At 49.5% G+C, this 17,813-nt stretch overlaps 1 protein-coding gene across 4 annotated transcripts in view; it reads right to left on the reverse strand.

Moving 5' to 3' along the window:
- RALGDS (ral guanine nucleotide dissociation stimulator) overlaps window positions 1-17,813 on the reverse strand; it is a 99,822-nt gene that overhangs the window by 80,402 nt on the left and 1,607 nt on the right. Inside the window, exon 1 of one of the 4 annotated variants that reach the window (XM_075578773.1) lies at window positions 893-1,094. The exons of 2 other annotated variants lie outside the window; for them this stretch is intronic. In XM_075578773.1, the coding sequence (XP_075434888.1) occupies window positions 893-988 (96 nt within the window). In that variant the 5' untranslated portion in view covers window positions 989-1,094. Of the gene's footprint in view, window positions 1-892; window positions 1,095-17,813 lie in introns of those variants that run through there. One more of the 4 variants, XM_075578774.1, reaches the window with a different exon arrangement.

The following is a 17,813-nucleotide window of genomic DNA, read 5'->3' on the forward strand; positions in this document are numbered from 1 at the left end:
ATGTCTGAACTGAGGTTAAATGGATTTAACTTGGGGGAAAAAAATAAAACACATGATCAGATCCCAGGCATTTTCTACAAGGAGAAAAACAAATGTTGACGTGTAGATGGATTTCCAAATGTTTCTGGCATCCTCCTAGATTAGGGGGGGGGGGGGGGGAGGCGCTCAACTCCAATCCTCAAGCCCCCCCCCCCCCCCCCCCCAGGTCAGGTTTTCAGGATATCCCAGCTTCAGCAAAAGTGACAATCAGTCCCTGCTTCAGTACAGGTGGCTCAATCATCTGATGGATTGTATCATCTGTGTTGAAGCTGGGATATCCTGAAAACCTGACCTGTTGCATGGGGGGGGGGGGGTTGAGGACTGGCGTTCAGCACCCCTGTTCTATATGCATATCCCCACCTTGTATTACACAACTGAATAAAGCACTATTGCACCTTCTCCATTACAACAGGCTGCCTCTTTAGCCTGGAGGATGGCCGCTGCTCTCCACATGTGCCATGCTGAATGCGTGAGCAGGGTCTGCGCACACTCACAAGCCGTGCAAGGAAATCACGCCGGCGCAATGCCTGGGCGCAACCTTTCAGTGCTGCAGCCCTCAAGGGGTTAAAGATAAAGCTTTCTACTTCTCCAGGACGGTGGGGCGATGTAACCCCTTCTCCGCCAAAGCGCTTAATAACACAGCACGTTGCGCCCATCACTCAAACGGAACCGGCTGCATTGTATAATGGTGCAAAGTACCTCTATGCACTTCCAGCTCCGAAACAAGGTAGAGATTACACAGCCTGTAAATGTAGCTGCGATAAGACACAGAACCCGTCCCCCCCCCCCCTCAGGGCGAACATGGTAACAATGTATCCCCCCCCCCCCCCCCGCGCGGATACTATGTACTCACTTCCTGCTCCTGCACGGAGAGCGGCATGTCCAGCATGCACATCTTCACCGGCTGCAGCAGCGCTTTCTGTAGGGTGAACGCCGGCTTCGGGTCCATCGTTGGAGGCTCTCAGTGTTTTCCTCTCCCCTCCCTTATCCCTTTAACTCCGTCTTGGCGCCCGGGTAATCTGAGTCAGAGCTGAACTAATTGCATGGAAAACAGCCATTCACCCCTCTATGTGTCTCCCTATCCCCCCTCTGTTTCTCCCTATCCCCCCTCTGTGTCTCCCTATCCCCCCTCTGTGTCTCCCTATAACCCCTCTCTGTGTCTCCCTATCCCTCCCCTCTGTGTCTCCCTATCCCCCCTCTGTGTCTCCCTATCCCCCCTCTGTGTCTCCCTATCCCCCCTCTGTGTCTCCCTATCCCCCCCTCTGTGTTTCCCTATCCCCCCTCTATGTCTCCCTATCCCCCTCTGTTTCCCTACCCCCCTCTGTGTCTCCCTACCCCGCCTCTGTGTCTCCCTACCCCCCTCTGTGTCTCCCTACCCCCCCTCTGTGTCTCCCTACCCCCCCTCTGTGTCTCCCTACCCCCCCTCTGTGTCTCCCTACCCCCCCTCTGTGTCTCCCTACCCCCCCTCTGTGTCTCCCTACCCCCCCTCTGTGTCTCCCTACCCCCCCTCTGTGTCTCCCTACCCCCCCTCTGTGTCTCCCTACCCCCCCTCTGTCTCCCTACCCCCCCTCTGTGTCTCCCTATCCCCCCTCTGTGTCTCCCTATCCCCCCCTCTGTGTCTCCCTATCCCCCCTCTGTGTCTCCCTATCCCCCTCTTCTGCTAGATCCCTCTTCACGGCGCAGTAACAGGTGACATGCTTTTCCTCCGAGGACCATAGAGGGGCAGCTGCTGGACACTCCTGCTTTTTTTCCCACCCCTTCGCCAAGATGTGCAATGCTGTGTGCTTCCCTCGCCGCGCCCTGTGAGCATGCCACAACAAGCAGGCGAGATGTATTAGGGAAGGCCCTTCTCCACACGAGCTCATCCGTATGCAGCAGGCGCAGAACAAAACCCCCTCTGTGTTGTCTGCATGCAACTGGCTGCAGTCACAGCTTCATGGCAGGGCCACGCTGATATGCCTGGTACTGGCTGCAGTCACAGCTTCATGGCAGGGCCACGCTGATATGCCTGGTACTGGCTGCGGTCACCGCTTCATGGCAGGGCCACGCTGATATGCCTGGTACTGGCTGCAGTCACAGCTTCATGGCAGGGCCACGCTGATATGCCTGGTACTGGCTGCGGTCAGAGCTTCATGGCAGGGCCACGCTGATATGCCTGGTACTGGCTGCGGTCAGAGCTTCATGGCAGGGCCACGCTGATATGCCTGGTACTGGCTGCGGTCACAGCTTCATGGCAGGGCCACGCTGATATGCCTGGTACTGGCTGCAGTCAGAGCTTCATGGCAGGGCCACGCTGATATGCCTGGTACTGGCTGCGGTCAGAGCTTCATGGCAGGGCCACGCTGATATGCCTGGTACTGGCTGCAGTCACAGCTTCATGGCAGGGCCACGCTGATATGCCTGGTACTGGCTGCAGTTACAGCTTCATGGCAGGGCCACGCTGATATGCCTGGTACTGGCTGCAGTCAGAGCTTCATGGCAGGGCCACGCTGATATGCCTGGTACTGGCTGCAGTCAGAGCTTCATGGCAGGGCCACGCTGATATGCCTGGTACTGGCTGCAGTCACAGCTTCATGGCAGGGCCACGCTGATATGCCTGGTACTGGCTGCAGTCAGAGCTTCATGGCAGGGCCACGCTGATATGCCTGGTACTGGCTGCAGTCAGAGCTTCATGGCAGGGCCACGCTGATATGCCTGGTACTGGCTGCGGTCACAGCTTCATGGCAGGGCCACGCTGATATGCCTGGTACTGGCTGCGGTCACAGCTTCATGGCAGGGCCACGCTGATATGCCTGGTACTGGCTGCGGTCACAGCTTCATGGCAGGGCCACGCTGATATGCCTGGTACTGGCTGCGGTCACAGCTTCATGGCAGGGCCACGCTGATATGCCTGGTACTGGCTGCGGTCACAGCTTCATGGCAGGGCCACGCTGATATGCCTGGTGCTGGCTGCAGTCAGAGCTTCATGGCATGGCCACGCTGATATGCCTGGTACTGGCTGCAGTCAGAGCTTCATGGCAGGGCCACGCTGATATGCCTGGTACTGGCTGCAGTCAGAGCTTCATGGCAGGGCCACGCTGATATGCCTGGTACTGGCTGCAGTCACAGCTTCATGGCAGGGCCACGCTGATATGCCTGGTACTGGCTGCAGTCACAGCTTCATGGCAGGGCCACGCTGATATGCCTGGTACTGGCTGCAGTCACTGCTTCATGGCAGGGCCACGCTGATATGCCTGGTACTGGCTGCAGTCACAGCTTCATGGCAGGGCCACGCTGATATGCCTGGTACTGGCTGCGGTCACAGCTTCATGGCAGGGCCACGCTGATATGCCTGGTACTGGCTGCAGTCAGAGCTTCATGGCAGGGCCACGCTGATATGCCTGGTACTGGCTGCAGTCACAGCTTCATGACAGGGCCACGCTGATATGCCTGGTACTGGCTGCGGTCACCGCTTCATGGCAGGGCCACGCTGATATGCCTGGTACTGGCTGCAGTCAGAGCTTCATGGCAGGGCCACGCTGATATGCCTGGCACTGGCTGCAGTCACAGCTTCATGGCAGGGCCACGCTGATATGCCTGGTACTGGCTGCAGTCAGAGCTTCATGGCAGGGCCACGCTGATACTGTATGCCTGGTACTGGCTGCAGTCAGAGCTTCATGGCAGGGCCACGCTGATATGCCTGGTACTGGCTGCAGTCAGAGCTTCATGGCAGGGCCACGCTGATATGCCTGGTACTGGCTGCAGTCAGAGCTTCATGGCAGGGCCACGCTGATATGCCTGGTACTGGCTGCAGTCACAGCTTCATGGCAGGGCCACGCTGATATGCCTGGTACTGGCTGCAGTCAGAGCTTCATGGCAGGGCCACGCTGATATGCCTGGTACTGGCTGCGGTCACAGCTTCATGGCAGGGCCACGCTGATATGCCTGGTACTGGCTGCAGTCACGGCTTCATGGCAGGGCCACGCTGATATGCCTGGTACTGGCTGCAGTCAGAGCTTCATGGCAGGGCCACGCTGATATGCCTGGTACTGGCTGCAGTCAGAGCTTCATGGCAGGGCCACGCTGATATGCCTGGTACTGGCTGCAGTCAGAGCTTCATGGCAGGGCCACGCTGATATGCCTGGTACTGGCTGCGGTCACAGCTTCATGGCAGGGCCACGCTGATATGCCTGGTACTGGCTGCAGTCACGGCTTCATGGCAGGGCCACGCTGATATGCCTGGTACTGGCTGCGGTCACCGCTTCATGGCAGGGCCACGCTGATATGCCTGGTACTGGCTGCGGTCACAGCTTCAGGCAGGGCCACGCTGATATGCCTGGTACTGGCTGCAGTCAGAGCTTCATGGCAGGGCCACGCTGATACTGTATGCCTGGTACTGGCTGCAGTCAGAGCTTCATGGCAGGGCCACGCTGATATGCCTGGTACTGGCTGCGATTACAGCTTCATGGCAGGGCCACGCTGATATGCCTGGTACTGGCTGCAGTCAGAGCTTCATGGCAGGGCCACGCTGATATGCCTGGTACTGGCTGCAGTCAGAGCTTCATGGCAGGGCCACGCTGATATGCCTGGTACTGGCTGCGGTCACAGCTTCATGGCAGGGCCACGCTGATATGCCTGGTACTGGCTGCAGTCAGAGCTTCATGGCAGGGCCACGCTGATATGCCTGGTACTGGCTGCAGTCAGAGCTTCATGGCAGGGCCACGCTGATATGCCTGGTACTGGCTGCGGTCACAGCTTCATGGCAGGGCCACGCTGATATGCCTGGTACTGGCTGCAGTCACGGCTTCATGACAGGGCCACGCTGATATGCCTGGTACTGGCTGCAGTCAGAGCTTCATGGCAGGGCCACGCTGATATGCCTGGTACTGGCTGCGGTCACAGCTTCATGGCAGGGCCACGCTGATATGCCTGGTACTGGCTGCGGTCACAGCTTCATGGCAGGGCCACGCTGATATGCCTGGTACTGGCTGCGATTACAGCTTCATAGCAGGGCCACGCTGATATGCCTGGTACTGGCTGCAGTCAGAGCTTCATGGCAGGGCCACGCTGATATGCCTGGTACTGGCTGCAGTCACAGCTTCATGGCAGGGCCACGCTGATATGCCTGGTACTGGCTGCGGTCACAGCTTCATGGCAGGGCCACGCTGATATGCCTGGTACTGGCTGCAGTCACGGCTTCATGGCAGGGCCACGCTGATATGCCTGGTACTGGCTGCGGTCACAGCTTCATGGCAGGGCCACGCTGATATGCCTGGTACTGGCTGCAGTCAGAGCTTCATAGCAGGGCCACGCTGATATGCCTGGTACTGGCTGCGGTCACGGCTTCATGGCAGGGCCACGCTGATATGCCTGGTACTGGCTGCAGTCAGAGCTTCATGGCAGGGCCACGCTGATATGCCTGGTACTGGCTGCAGTCACAGCTTCATGGCAGGGCCACGCTGATATGCCTGGTACTGGCTGCAGTCACGGCTTCATGGCAGGGCCACGCTGATATGCCTGGTACTGGCTGCAGTCAGAGCTTCATGGCAGGGCCACGCTGATATGCCTGGTACTGGCTGCAGTCACAGCTTCATGGCAGGGCCACGCTGATATGCCTGGTACTGGCTGCCTGGTACTGGCTGCAGTCAGAGCTTCATGGCAGGGCCACGCTGATATGCCTGGTACTGGCTGCGGTCACAGCTTCATGGCAGGGCCACGCTGATATGCCTGGTACTGGCTGCGGTCACAGCTTCATGGCAGGGCCACGCTGATATGCCTGGTACTGGCTGCAGTCACCGCTTCATGGCAGGGCCACGCTGATATGCCTGGTACTGGCTGCAGTCACAGCTTCATGGCAGGGCCACGCTGATATGCCTGGTACTGGCTGCAGTCAGAGCTTCATGGCAGGGCCACGCTGATATGCCTGGTACTGGCTGCAGTCACAGCTTCATGGCAGGGCCACGCTGATATGCCTGGTACTGGCTGCAGTCACAGCTTCATGGCAGGGCCACGCTGATATGCCTGGTACTGGCTGCAGTCACGGCTTCATGGCAGGGCCACGCTGATATGCGTGGTACTGGCTGCAGTCACAGCTTCATGGCAGGGCCACGCTGATATGCCTGGTACTGGCTGCAGTCAGAGCTTCATGGCAGGGCCACGCTGATATGCCTGGTACTGGCTGCGGTCACAGCTTCATGGCAGGGCCACGCTGATATGCCTGGTACTGGCTGCAGTCAGAGCTTCATGGCAGGGCCACGCTGATATGCCTGGTACTGGCTGCAGTCAGAGCTTCATGGCAGGGCCACGCTGATATGCCTGGTACTGGCTGCAGGGAGATTGAAGGAGTTCTAGGGTTGGAAAGAATTCAGAGGCAGCTGAGTCATTTAACCTGCTGGCTGCTGGATGCAAACCAGTACCAATGGGAAGGAAGGGGTTCATTTCTTTTGGTAGGGGTGAACACCTATGCTTTAGGATACAATATCTTAAAAGAGACCCACTTACCCATTCCATGTGTGTCTGTAATGTGTAAGCAAGGAGCACTCACACTTGTATGTTTTAGAGCAAGGACCCCTCAGCGGAAACTATATTGTCTGAGCAGCCCCTCACTTGTAATTGCTCATACATGTAATGTCTAAGCAAGGACCCCCCACCTGTACTGCTCTGAACCTACAATATCTTAAGTGTCTATGTATCAATGCAGAGAAAAGTTTGTCTTGACGCACCTATGCTTCTGGGGCAGAGTTGCAGCGTATGAAGAAACTGTTCTTACATCTGATGAATGTTAGACTTCAGATATGGCAGATAAAAGGGATAAATAACTCATTATAATCTGTGCACCATGTAACTACCCCCAACTCTTCCTACTGACTCTCCCCAAGGTGCAAACTGGGTCAGAGATGCAGAATGTGATACATCTCATTATAACATGTGCACCATGTAACTCCTCCCCAAATTCTCCTACTGACTCTCACAAGGTGCAAGCTGGGGCAAAATTGGAGCTAGATACTTTAATACATAGACACAGTATGAAAATGCCCCAGTTTTGTGCCAAAATTGCCTTAGAGAGGACCTCTCACCTGTAATGATCTGAACTTACAATATTTTAGAGGGGAGCCCTCACTAACTGTATGCACACCTGAGCAGGTACTCCCTTATCTAAACCTCTGTGCTTTTAGAGGGAGCCTCTCGCGTGTAACTACCAAATATATGTCGTTTGCATAGCGTTTCTATAGGTGTCTATACAGTATGTGAAGTTGCTGCATCATCGGGTAGATCAGATAATGTTACTTATCACTTTAACATGAGACCCATTCATTTCTAATAGAAAAAGCGGCATTACAGGTATGAAAATAAACAGCGCAAGAAGGCAATCCCTCTCCCGAAGAGCTTACAATCAAAGGAATGTCATGGGAGGTCATATACTGGGGGGGCGTGAGATTCTCTGAGGGATGCGGCGGATACGGAGGTTCACGCTCCCCCCCCCCAAGGTATTTAAATTAATTGCCGGGGGGGACCGCACGAGGCCTCTATAACTTACATACCTTACCTTGGCGTCCAGCGACACGTCGTCATGGTAACCTGGTGTCAAATGACACCGCGGGGGGGGGGTGTCACGTGATGTGACGTTGCCACGGCAACATGCCGTTACGTTGCCCTGGCAACGTGACATCACGACCCCCACGGCGTCATTTGACGCCGAGCAGGGTGGAAAACATTGTGCGCCCCTGTCATAATGCATAGCGTGGGTGTTTTCCTAGCACAGATTATAATAAGAGAAGGATTCCCGCATGACATGAGTGATGGCAACACTGTACAGTGACCCTTTCCTTGGCAGAAGTGTCCTGAATGGCAATATCGAGTTACAAATGTACTGCACAGTTTCAAAGCCCATTTTGCAAGCAAAAGCTGCAGTGTTTAGCAACTCCATTTTTTTTTTTTAAATATCCTAAATGTTTAGGGCAGCATCGTCCCCTCGAGCCTTCCCCATTATACCCCAGCTGTTGTCTCTGTGCATCGTTCAGAACTTAATTGTGTCCCCCAATTGTTCGTTAAATACTGTAAACGCACGGACATACAGCTGCACAGAGCCCTGCGTTTGATATCTGCTGTCGTAATACATCTGCCTAACAGCAGCTTTCATAAGACCTATAAGGAATGCTGGCCGCAGAAACAGGTCTGCCTGGATCTGTTTTTATCAAACATCTGGAGCTGTTTGATCCTCCCAATTTACACACACACACACACACACACACACACACACACACACACACACACACACACACACACACACACACACACACACACACACACACACACACACACACACACACACACACACACACACACACACACACACACACACACACACACACACACACACACACACTCTCTCTGTTGCTGCTGTTTTGATCAAATTAACGCCACATCCTTCAAATAACAAGCTGTCCCTGTGTACCTTATATTCCCACTTACCCTTCCGTATAGATTGTAAGCTCCTTGGGGCAGGGCCCTCCTTACCTAATGTATTTTAATGTTTTGTTATTTTATGGTTTTTCGTCCTCCGTACTGCGCTACGGAATATGCTGGCGCGCTATGAATGAGAATAATTGTAATCTGCTTTATGTTTGGAAATGTCACACTATTTCAGGCAGCTATTGGCACACAGCAGCAGCTCCCTAAGAATGGAAATAGCCGGCATTCCTGACTACCCACGTGTCTCTCATTGATTCAGTAAGTGCCTAGAGAGGGTGTGAGCAACACAGTTGTAAACACTTAACCTGACAACCAAATCAACAGCCAGAGCGCACGCCTTGTAACTGGGAAATACCTGCAGATACAGTGTGCTGCACATATTCACGTCATTAAATTATAGGGGGCTTTAAGGGTAACACAAAGTGCCAACATTGTCCTGGCTACACGCATACTGAAGACACAAACGGACATGCAACATTCAAACAGCACTGAGACTGATTTTAAACCCTTTACTTCATCTAGGGCAGTGTTTTTCAACCAGGGCTCCCAGGAACTGTTGGGTTCCCCGGGGCACCCCTAAAGGGTTCCCTGTAAATTTTAAGGTAATTGTAAAATTGTACAAAATACAGAAGAATTTACAATTTGCATCTGATCTCAGACGCGCTATTAGAGAGGATTGGGGTTCCTTACAATGCATCAGATTTCAGACGCGCTATTAGAGAGGGTTGGGGTTCCTTACAATGTATCTGATCTCAGACGCGCTATTAGAGAGGGTTGGGGTTCCTTACAATGTATCTGATCTCAGACGCGCTATTCGAGAGGGTTGGGTGTTTCTCAGAATTTCACATAGGGTTCCTTAACCAAAAACAATGTTGAAAACCACTGATCTAGGGTAAATGTTAGTTACTGTATTTACCACTACACAATTTCCAGAGCAATATTTCAGCTTTCACTGATCTTTCTCTATCTATTCCTGAATTTTCACCGCATATGATATCACAAGATGTATTGGTGTACTGTGGATGAATGCGATGAACTGCAGCAGAAAAAAAAAGTGTCCTCCATTATCTATTTTGCACTTTATCAACAAAGTTTAGTAGAGATGTGCAGATTTAGGAAAACTTTCTCAAATAAATGCATTTAAAAAATAAATAATTATTAATAATAATCATAATAAAAAAAAAAGGATGTAGATATTTGTGCAGGTGGTAAAGAAAATATTTCTGATTTTCTGTGGAAGAAAAATGCCGTTTTCATTGCACAAGAATGGATTCCCACGGCTTCATCGTGTGCGAGAGGCCTATAACGTTACCCCCAGAATGCTTTGCAGCCACTGCTATTTAAGGCTGTAATCACAAATCAAGTCATAAAAGGTCAAGGTTTAATCCCCCTATTTTATATAAGTGCAGTAAAGCTCAGCCTGCTGTTAGGGACACGTTGTTGTGCGTCACGGCACGGTCCCTGCCTCAAGTCATAGATATCTTGCAGTTATGTCTGCAATGGAGTTGTCGTGCTGTGACATCATGTGTGCTGTGACAATCTTATTGCCCTGGTGATATCTTGTGCTAGAAACACCTGCAGGGGAAGATTCCGCACATACCACCCGTGAGCCACATGGCGGCGTAGCCTCCTGAGGCGGAGTGGGAGAGGCCTGGCCAGGATGGGGCAACCACAGCACACAGGCGCTCAGCTGACACACAAATATATGTTAGGTGTATAAATATCAGGTTGCGTGTAATGTTTGAAAGCCACTATCTCAACTTGTCTATTGTCACGTGATCTATGACCATCACACTCCAGCTCTGCTCTCTACTTCTTGTTGTATTTCCGTTTCCTGCATACAACACTACTCGTTCTTATTAGAAGTGTATCTTTCTCTTCTCTCTAAGGTTCCCCTCTCTATCCTTGCAGTGCAACCTCTCTCTCTCTTCTCTCGCCCATGATCTCACTTCATCTCTTTCCTCCAACATTGGTACTTCCACCTTCTCTCTCCCCTCAGTGGTGCTTCCACCTATCAGCAGTGCCTCCACCTCCTCAGGGGTGCATCCACCTTCTCTCTCCTCAGTGGCGCCTCCACCTCCTCTCTCTCAGGGACGTCTCCACCTCCTCTCTCTCTTCAGTGGTGCCTCCATCTCCTCTCAGTTGTGCCTCCACCTCCTCTCCCCTCTCAGTGGTGCCTCCACCTCCTCTCTCCCCTCTCAGTGGTGCCTCCACCTCCTCTTTCTCCTCTCAGCGGTGTTTCCACCTCCTCTCTGCTGTGTCTCCACCTGCTGTCTCCCCTAACAGTAGTGGCTCCACCTCCTCTCTCCTCTCATCGGTGCCTCCACCATATCTCTCTCTCTCCTTTCAGTGGTTCTCACCTTCTCCCTCTCCTCTCACAGGTGTCTCCACCTCCTCTCTCCCCTCAGTGATGCCTCCACCGCCTCTTTCTGCTCTCTGTGGTGCCTCCGCCACCTCTCAGCGGTGTCTCCATCTCCTCTCTCCCCTCTCAGTGGTGCCTCCGGGTCCTCTTTCTCCTCTCAGTGGTGTCTCCACCTCCTCTCTCTCCTCTGTGATACCTCCACCTCCTCATCGATGCCTCCATCTTCTCTCTCCTTTTCAGTGGTTCTCTCACCTCTCTCTCCTCTCAGCGGTGCCTCCACCTCCTCTCTCTCCCCTCTGTGGTGCCTCCTCTCCTCTCAGTGGTGTCTCCACCTCCTGTTTCTCCTCTGTGATGCCTCCTCTCCTCTCAGTAATGCCTCCACCTCCACTCTCCTCTCAGTGATACCTCAACCTTCTCTCTCTCCTTTCAGTGGTTCTCTCACCCCCTCTCTGTAATCCCACTGCTGCCTCCCTCTTGTTTGCGTAAAGTAAGAAACCGCCAACATATAAAAAAAATCAAATATGTGAAGATGCTCTGGGACCAAGTTATTGGTTCTCCTGTGAGTGTGCTCCCTCTATATATTTAGGGCCACCTTTCTCTTTCCTGCCAAATCCTTTGCATGCCGTTCAGATGCACACAGATGTCCGGTTAATAAAACTCAGTTGTACAATAATCTCTGCTCACAAGTTTCTGTCTTGCCCTTCCTTTACCCTGGATTGTATTTTTAAACGTTTCCTTTGCAAAAGGAGAGAAGGTTACACAGCCAATAAATAACTCAAAGGCAGCCCTTGACCTGACTACCACACAGGATACACGGCATCCGCCAGAGGACGCACGGGAAAGATGTGGCGACACACACAGTAGACACACACACAATGCACGGAGAAGGTCAGGACACGACTAAGCATCAACACCATAGGAGAGACTAGTCACAAAAAGAAAACTAAACCAAAGTGACTCTAGACACTTAAGAGTTCAGCATTGACTTTGTTTGACCTCTTAAGTAGGATATCTGATGGACCCATAGCACTCTTTGGCAACTCAATTCTATGTCATCACGAGACTCTGGTGTTAAGCTCTCTGGAACACAAACGTATTGTCCGGACCTATTGTACCAGGGTTTGTTAAACCCAATGTAATATTTGTGTACGTTTTACTGCTGGTTGCGCATCCATTGTCCTGCAATGTAGAATATGCTGGCGCCCAATAAATACATTATACTATTAATAATAAGAATAATAATACTGATTCTTCAGGTCTCAGTTTTGTATAGAAATACAGGAGCTGGATGATTAAAGTCTCAAGATGGAGCGGTGAAAGTGGCAGTGAGGCATCCTTAACTCTATCATTGTTGCTATTGAAAAAACAGCTCAATTTCTCATCCCGAGTTTTTCTAGGTTGGGTATGAACAAAATATCAAAACCTAGTATAACAATACAGTTGCATATATAATCTGATACTACTCCCTTGCAAATGAACAGCAGCCTTAAAGCTGCAGTTCAGTCAATATCCTGCATGTTTGTTTTTTTTAATAAATCAGTTCTGTAGTAAGAAAAAATACTTTTAGCATTTTCTGTTTTAAAAAAAAACAACTTTGAAAGACCAATTTTCTTGTATTCTATTTTAACAGCCATTTGCTAAGGCACTGCCCCTTCATGTCCTGTCACAAGCCCTGCCCTCCCTCTAGCACATGTCAGTGCAGGAGTGCTCATGAATATTCATGAGCTTCCACTGCCAGTCAAGCAGAATATAAACAAATCCCAGTTTTTAATATGTCACCAAATTTCGCCGATCAATACATGGAAAACGAATTGAGCTGCAGCTATACGGTTCTTTAGCTAATTAGAGATTGCACACATGAAACTATTGAAGTAAAAAAATAAATGTAAAAAAAAAAAAAAAAAAAGACTGAACTGCAGCTTTAAATGCAGCAACGTCTTGTTGCAAAGGCACCTGGCAGTAATGGAATTAATCCCTGTGCTGCCAGAAGGGCCACATTGGGACGTTGGGGTAAAGGGAGACCCAGAGTCTACAAACTGGGATTGTGAGACGTGTGCCTGTAATTCCCTGGCCTATATGAGAGTACATCTACTCTTACCCCCTCCTCTCTCTCACTTTCTCCCCCACCACCCTCTTTCTCTCCCCCTCCTCTATCTCTCCCCCTCCTCTATCTCTCTGTCCCACTTTTCTCCTCTCTCAACCCCCTCCACACTCTCACCCCCCTTCTCTCTCTATTTCCCACCTCTCTCTCTCTCCATTCCCCACCTCTTTCTCTCGCTCTATTCCCCACCTCTTTCTCTCGCTCTATTCCTGACCCCCCCCCTCTCTCTCTCACTCACTTGGCTCTGCGCCCTTTAGTTCATTTCCTGCCTCACAATAACAGGAAGGCCCCATCCAGAGGGATTTGGTGGGAGGTGTTCCTCTTATATATGGGCTATGGAGTGAACTTATGCTGCAGTTTAGTTTTTTGCAGATGAAGGGAAGGGCAATTTTTAATCACACATGACAAGTGACAGATAACTGTTTATAAAGGAAATGTCTTCCAGCCACATGCACTGGGGAGAAGGGAACTCTTATCGGACAGAGAGAAATTGCACATACTATGTACCCCAGTATCAGGGAGGCTCCCTGTTGAGAGTTGGCCCACAGTAGTCCTCTTATCTGGAACCCCTCTGTAATTGAAGAAGTTAACTGCTTTGCTACCAGAAGGGCTAACAACACATTGCAGATACATTAAATGCAATATATCCCAAACATGTCAGTTGTCACTGATTTGCTGAGAGCGCCACTGATTTGGAGTCATTCTCAGTGGTTTACTTCTAAAAAAATCACTGAGTCAAGTACAAACTGATAACAATCTGTACTTATATGAAGATCGCATGGTCGTTGGAGGTTAACATTTCTATATGTGCATTCTAAAACTCTTCTCTAAACTCCTCCTGTTGCTCTCTGTGCCCACTCTCAGAGACCCTTATTTAATATGCCATGAAGCCATCTTCCCCGCGCTGGAGAAGAATTTAGTCCCAATCATTTGTATGGACACATGGAAGTGGCGTCATGACATATTGGATAGGAGCCCAAATCACAAACTGACACAGATGCCCTTGTTACACTGATGCTAAGAGACACATAGGGTTGGTTTGTTGTCCCCTGAGTCGTTAGAATCTGAAGGCTTCTTTGACTTGTGACCTAGTTTGTATAGAAGGAGCTGGGATCTGCACCTAAAGATGTAACCTGAAGCTGGAAACGATATGCTGAATTAGAAATGAACCTCTTCACACCACAATGATGCATATGGCCTGGGAATACATTCAGGTCTCCTATCAGCAAGGGGCTGTCCCATTTAATGTTCTGCCGGAGTTAGGTTACCACAGAATGCCATGGTAACTAGAATGAGCATATTACTGTACGCAGGAACCTGATCTATACCTCCTGGAATCCTAATGCCTACAATATTTCTGCAGAAGAGATGGAAGAGGGGGATCCTCTTCTAATATTGACATTGAGACGGATGGTTAAGACATCTTTGCATATCTACAACTTAGAACCACTTCAAAGGGTAACATATGTTAACCTTTGAAGTGCCATATTGCTGTTCTGTGCACAGCATAAGGACAGCACACACGTGGCACATGTGCCGAAGCCAGAACAGTACAGATTTGCGTGGCGGTGACTCTTTGTAACCGTGGCTTAGTGACGACCACAGTCACAATCAGAATGGCAAAGGAGGAGACATCATCCATCCATCAAGGCGAACCTGGCGCCCGGATTGTCCATGCCACTCTGGTGCTGAAAGGGTTTACAGAAACAGACTTGTGGAACACACATCAGTCATGCAAGGGTTACTTGTCACGGGTTAACGCGCACTCAGGTTTCAATAAAAGCAATGATCTTCATTTTCTGTTCTCTTGAGAAGAGAAAATGCACAATAGGAAGAAAACCGAGAGCGGGAGAGAGACGGAAGGGGGGTTGAGAGATGAGCTGAGCTATTAGAAGCAGATAGGGTGTGTCAATTTCATAACAAAGACAAGAGGACTTGTTATCCCTGTAAGCCTCTTTATGGTGACGGGACCGTAACTTTTATATAAGACACACATTTCTTTTCACGCTCAGGGGCCTGCAAAAGTAAAATATGGCAGGGAAATTGGAAGAATCTCTTCATCTGGCCTTGACTAGCACCGAGGTGAGGGAACTTTTATTATCGAGAAAGTAGACACATTATACTTTGTGTAGCTCATTAATAAAGGAGAGTCAGTGACAGGGAGAGTTGGTCAGTATTTGTAAACACAAGGTATGACTTGTTGATGTGGTACAGTGGCACATACCACCTAAAGGTTGTTCAGGGACCACAGCTGTGTCTCTCTGGGTTACAAAGATTGCCTACCATGATACCTGAACTCAATCATGGAGCATGACCTCCACAATTCAACATGGGCTCCATAGTGCAGCAAATATGTCATACTTTTAACTGTCAGAGACATCATTGTGACATGCCTTGGGATTATCGTAAAAACGTTGCTGTAATTCATGGTCTTGCTGGTAAATGAGGTGATCAGCCGCCATATTGAACATACAGTACTGGCCATAAGATTTACAGAGCACAAGAAAACCAAAGAGCTCAGCACCCCCTGCTGGGCAGCAGCATCTCGCACTTCCTACCATTCCCCCCAAGTGCACAAAAAAGTTATGGCGGCTGGGGAGTAAAAAAAGTGACAACAAACTCCACCGCACAGCAATGATAAATAACACCCGTGAGCACATTCACATGTCTCAGGCAGGTCCTCAAACCTGCCTTACCTGTAAAATCACACAGCATTCAGTGCTTCCACTGCAGCCGTGGGTTCTGGGTAATGATACGCAAATGAGCACTCAGTGTGTCACTTTTTGCTTCTTAACCACTTTTACATGTAATGCAATATGCCCCACAGATGACTTTAATGAGGGTTTTTAGCCGATCGCAGATTGGGTTACCTCTTCAAAGAGATTATTGGAAGTGAGGAAGCTGAAGGTAATTAATTCTGATGTCCATGAATTCTGTAAATAAGACAGCCTCTTATCACTTATGATGTGGGTGCCACTAAGACTGTTATTTATTAACTTATAATAAATGGACATATCCTCCTAAAACAAGGAGCCGGCACTCCAGAGGTTTTCATCCAAAAAAGAAATTTGAGTCCACACGGATCAACGTTTCGGTCAAACACACTGACCTTTGTAATGACAAAGGTCAGTGTCTTGGACCGAAACGTTGATCCGTGTGGACTCAAATTCTTTTTTTGGATGAAAACCTCTGGAGTGCCGGCTCCTTGTTTTAGGAGGATGTGTCCTGTAGTACCCCGAGGCAGTTGCATAAATCCAGCAAGTGCACCTAGGCTAATTCTTCTTAATTTAGAATAATATATTATTAAACTTATTAAGTTTGAATTGGCAGACAGAATGTATGTTTTGATGTTAAAGAGCTGAACTCTTCTGTAATTCGTGGATGAAGGAACATCACTTTACAACTGAAGGCTTAAGTTAATAGTTAAACCCATTACCCAAGTCTATCGCATGGAACCGAGTGTCCTCTAGTGGGGACATGAGAACGCACACCCTGCACAAAGGAAATTACTCTAGAACAGGGTCCCTAAATCGTAGGCATATGACCACGAAGAAGAGGCTCAATCAGATCAGCTTTCTCTGAGAGACGAAACAGCAGCTTCCCATCCTAGACAACCATTGCTCCATCGTTGGATAATTTAATGCATGGGCCTCTTAGCTGAAGAAATTGCATACATAGTGTGGTCTCACTACACTCATCAAAGGCCGCCAATTAATGAATAAGCTATTGTAGCTGTATATAACTAGGGATGAATGTGAATTAGATTTGGATCAGCAAGTACATTGTTATTAGATGCAAAGCATCCATAAGGAAGAGACGTGTGGGTTTTCCAAGGCCTGCAGGCACAGATGCATCTATAGAAAACTTTCTTGTTAGGCTGTACAAATGTATCAAAATCTATGTCAAATATAAGGTTTGGTACCTGCCCTACTTGGTTGTGACCCCTGTTGTAGGACAGTCATTGTGGAGCCAAAACCATCTACGTTTTGTGACCACCTACTGATCTGGACCATTCCAACAGCCTGTTTGACCTCAGTAACTGATCCCCCCCCCCTTCCCTCTTCTGAAACCTTAGTGCTACCTCTGCCTTGTTGACCTTGTTGAGTTGTATGCGCTACTTTTGAGGAATGCTCTTACTTTTGGGCCTATAAGAATCAACCCCCTTGCTGTCAGAGCAGCCAATAATGCTGTTGCCCACTTTGGCAACCATGGGCCTTAGGCAAGAGCAAACCCAAATGGCGTTGATGCGGTGATATTTACACGACCGCTTGTTGTGATGTTAGTATATTTTTCTAATAGTGAATTACCGCTACTTACCTCAAACCCCTAAGGGGCCCCCAATGACGCTCTTGCCTGGGGCCCCAACAACCCTAAGGCCACCTCTGCCAAGGGGTTAAGGGAACTATCGTCTTTACAAGTGCCATCTGAAATTATTAACACCTTTTTGGCTCAGAGAAAGATGTACAGTAGATTCATTCAGCTGAGGTTTTATTTCCCCATGGACAATGAAACTAGAAACGGAAATGAATGAGTGCTGAAAAACTAGAACTGGTTTTACTATTCTGGAGTCAAGAGAGCATCTAAAGTTTTGCTGGCACCCAACAGCCCTTGGTTGCTCATTTCAATCATATTGAATGTCATATGAAATGTTTTCACATATGATTAATAGTAACTTGCAATTATATAGGTTCAGTTTCTCAAAGTCGAAAACCAGAAAAGGGTTCAAATAAGATATACTCAGTAGTCAATACAAACATAAAACAATAATTTGTATCACCCATACATGTATGTATTTGGTAAACATATAAACCATAACCACCCTCCCTTAGGCTGTTGTACTTTTACTATTTAGAATAAGAA

Source organism: Ascaphus truei, chromosome 21, assembly GCF_040206685.1.
Source record: "Ascaphus truei isolate aAscTru1 chromosome 21, aAscTru1.hap1, whole genome shotgun sequence".
NCBI lineage: Eukaryota > Metazoa > Chordata > Amphibia > Anura > Ascaphidae > Ascaphus > Ascaphus truei.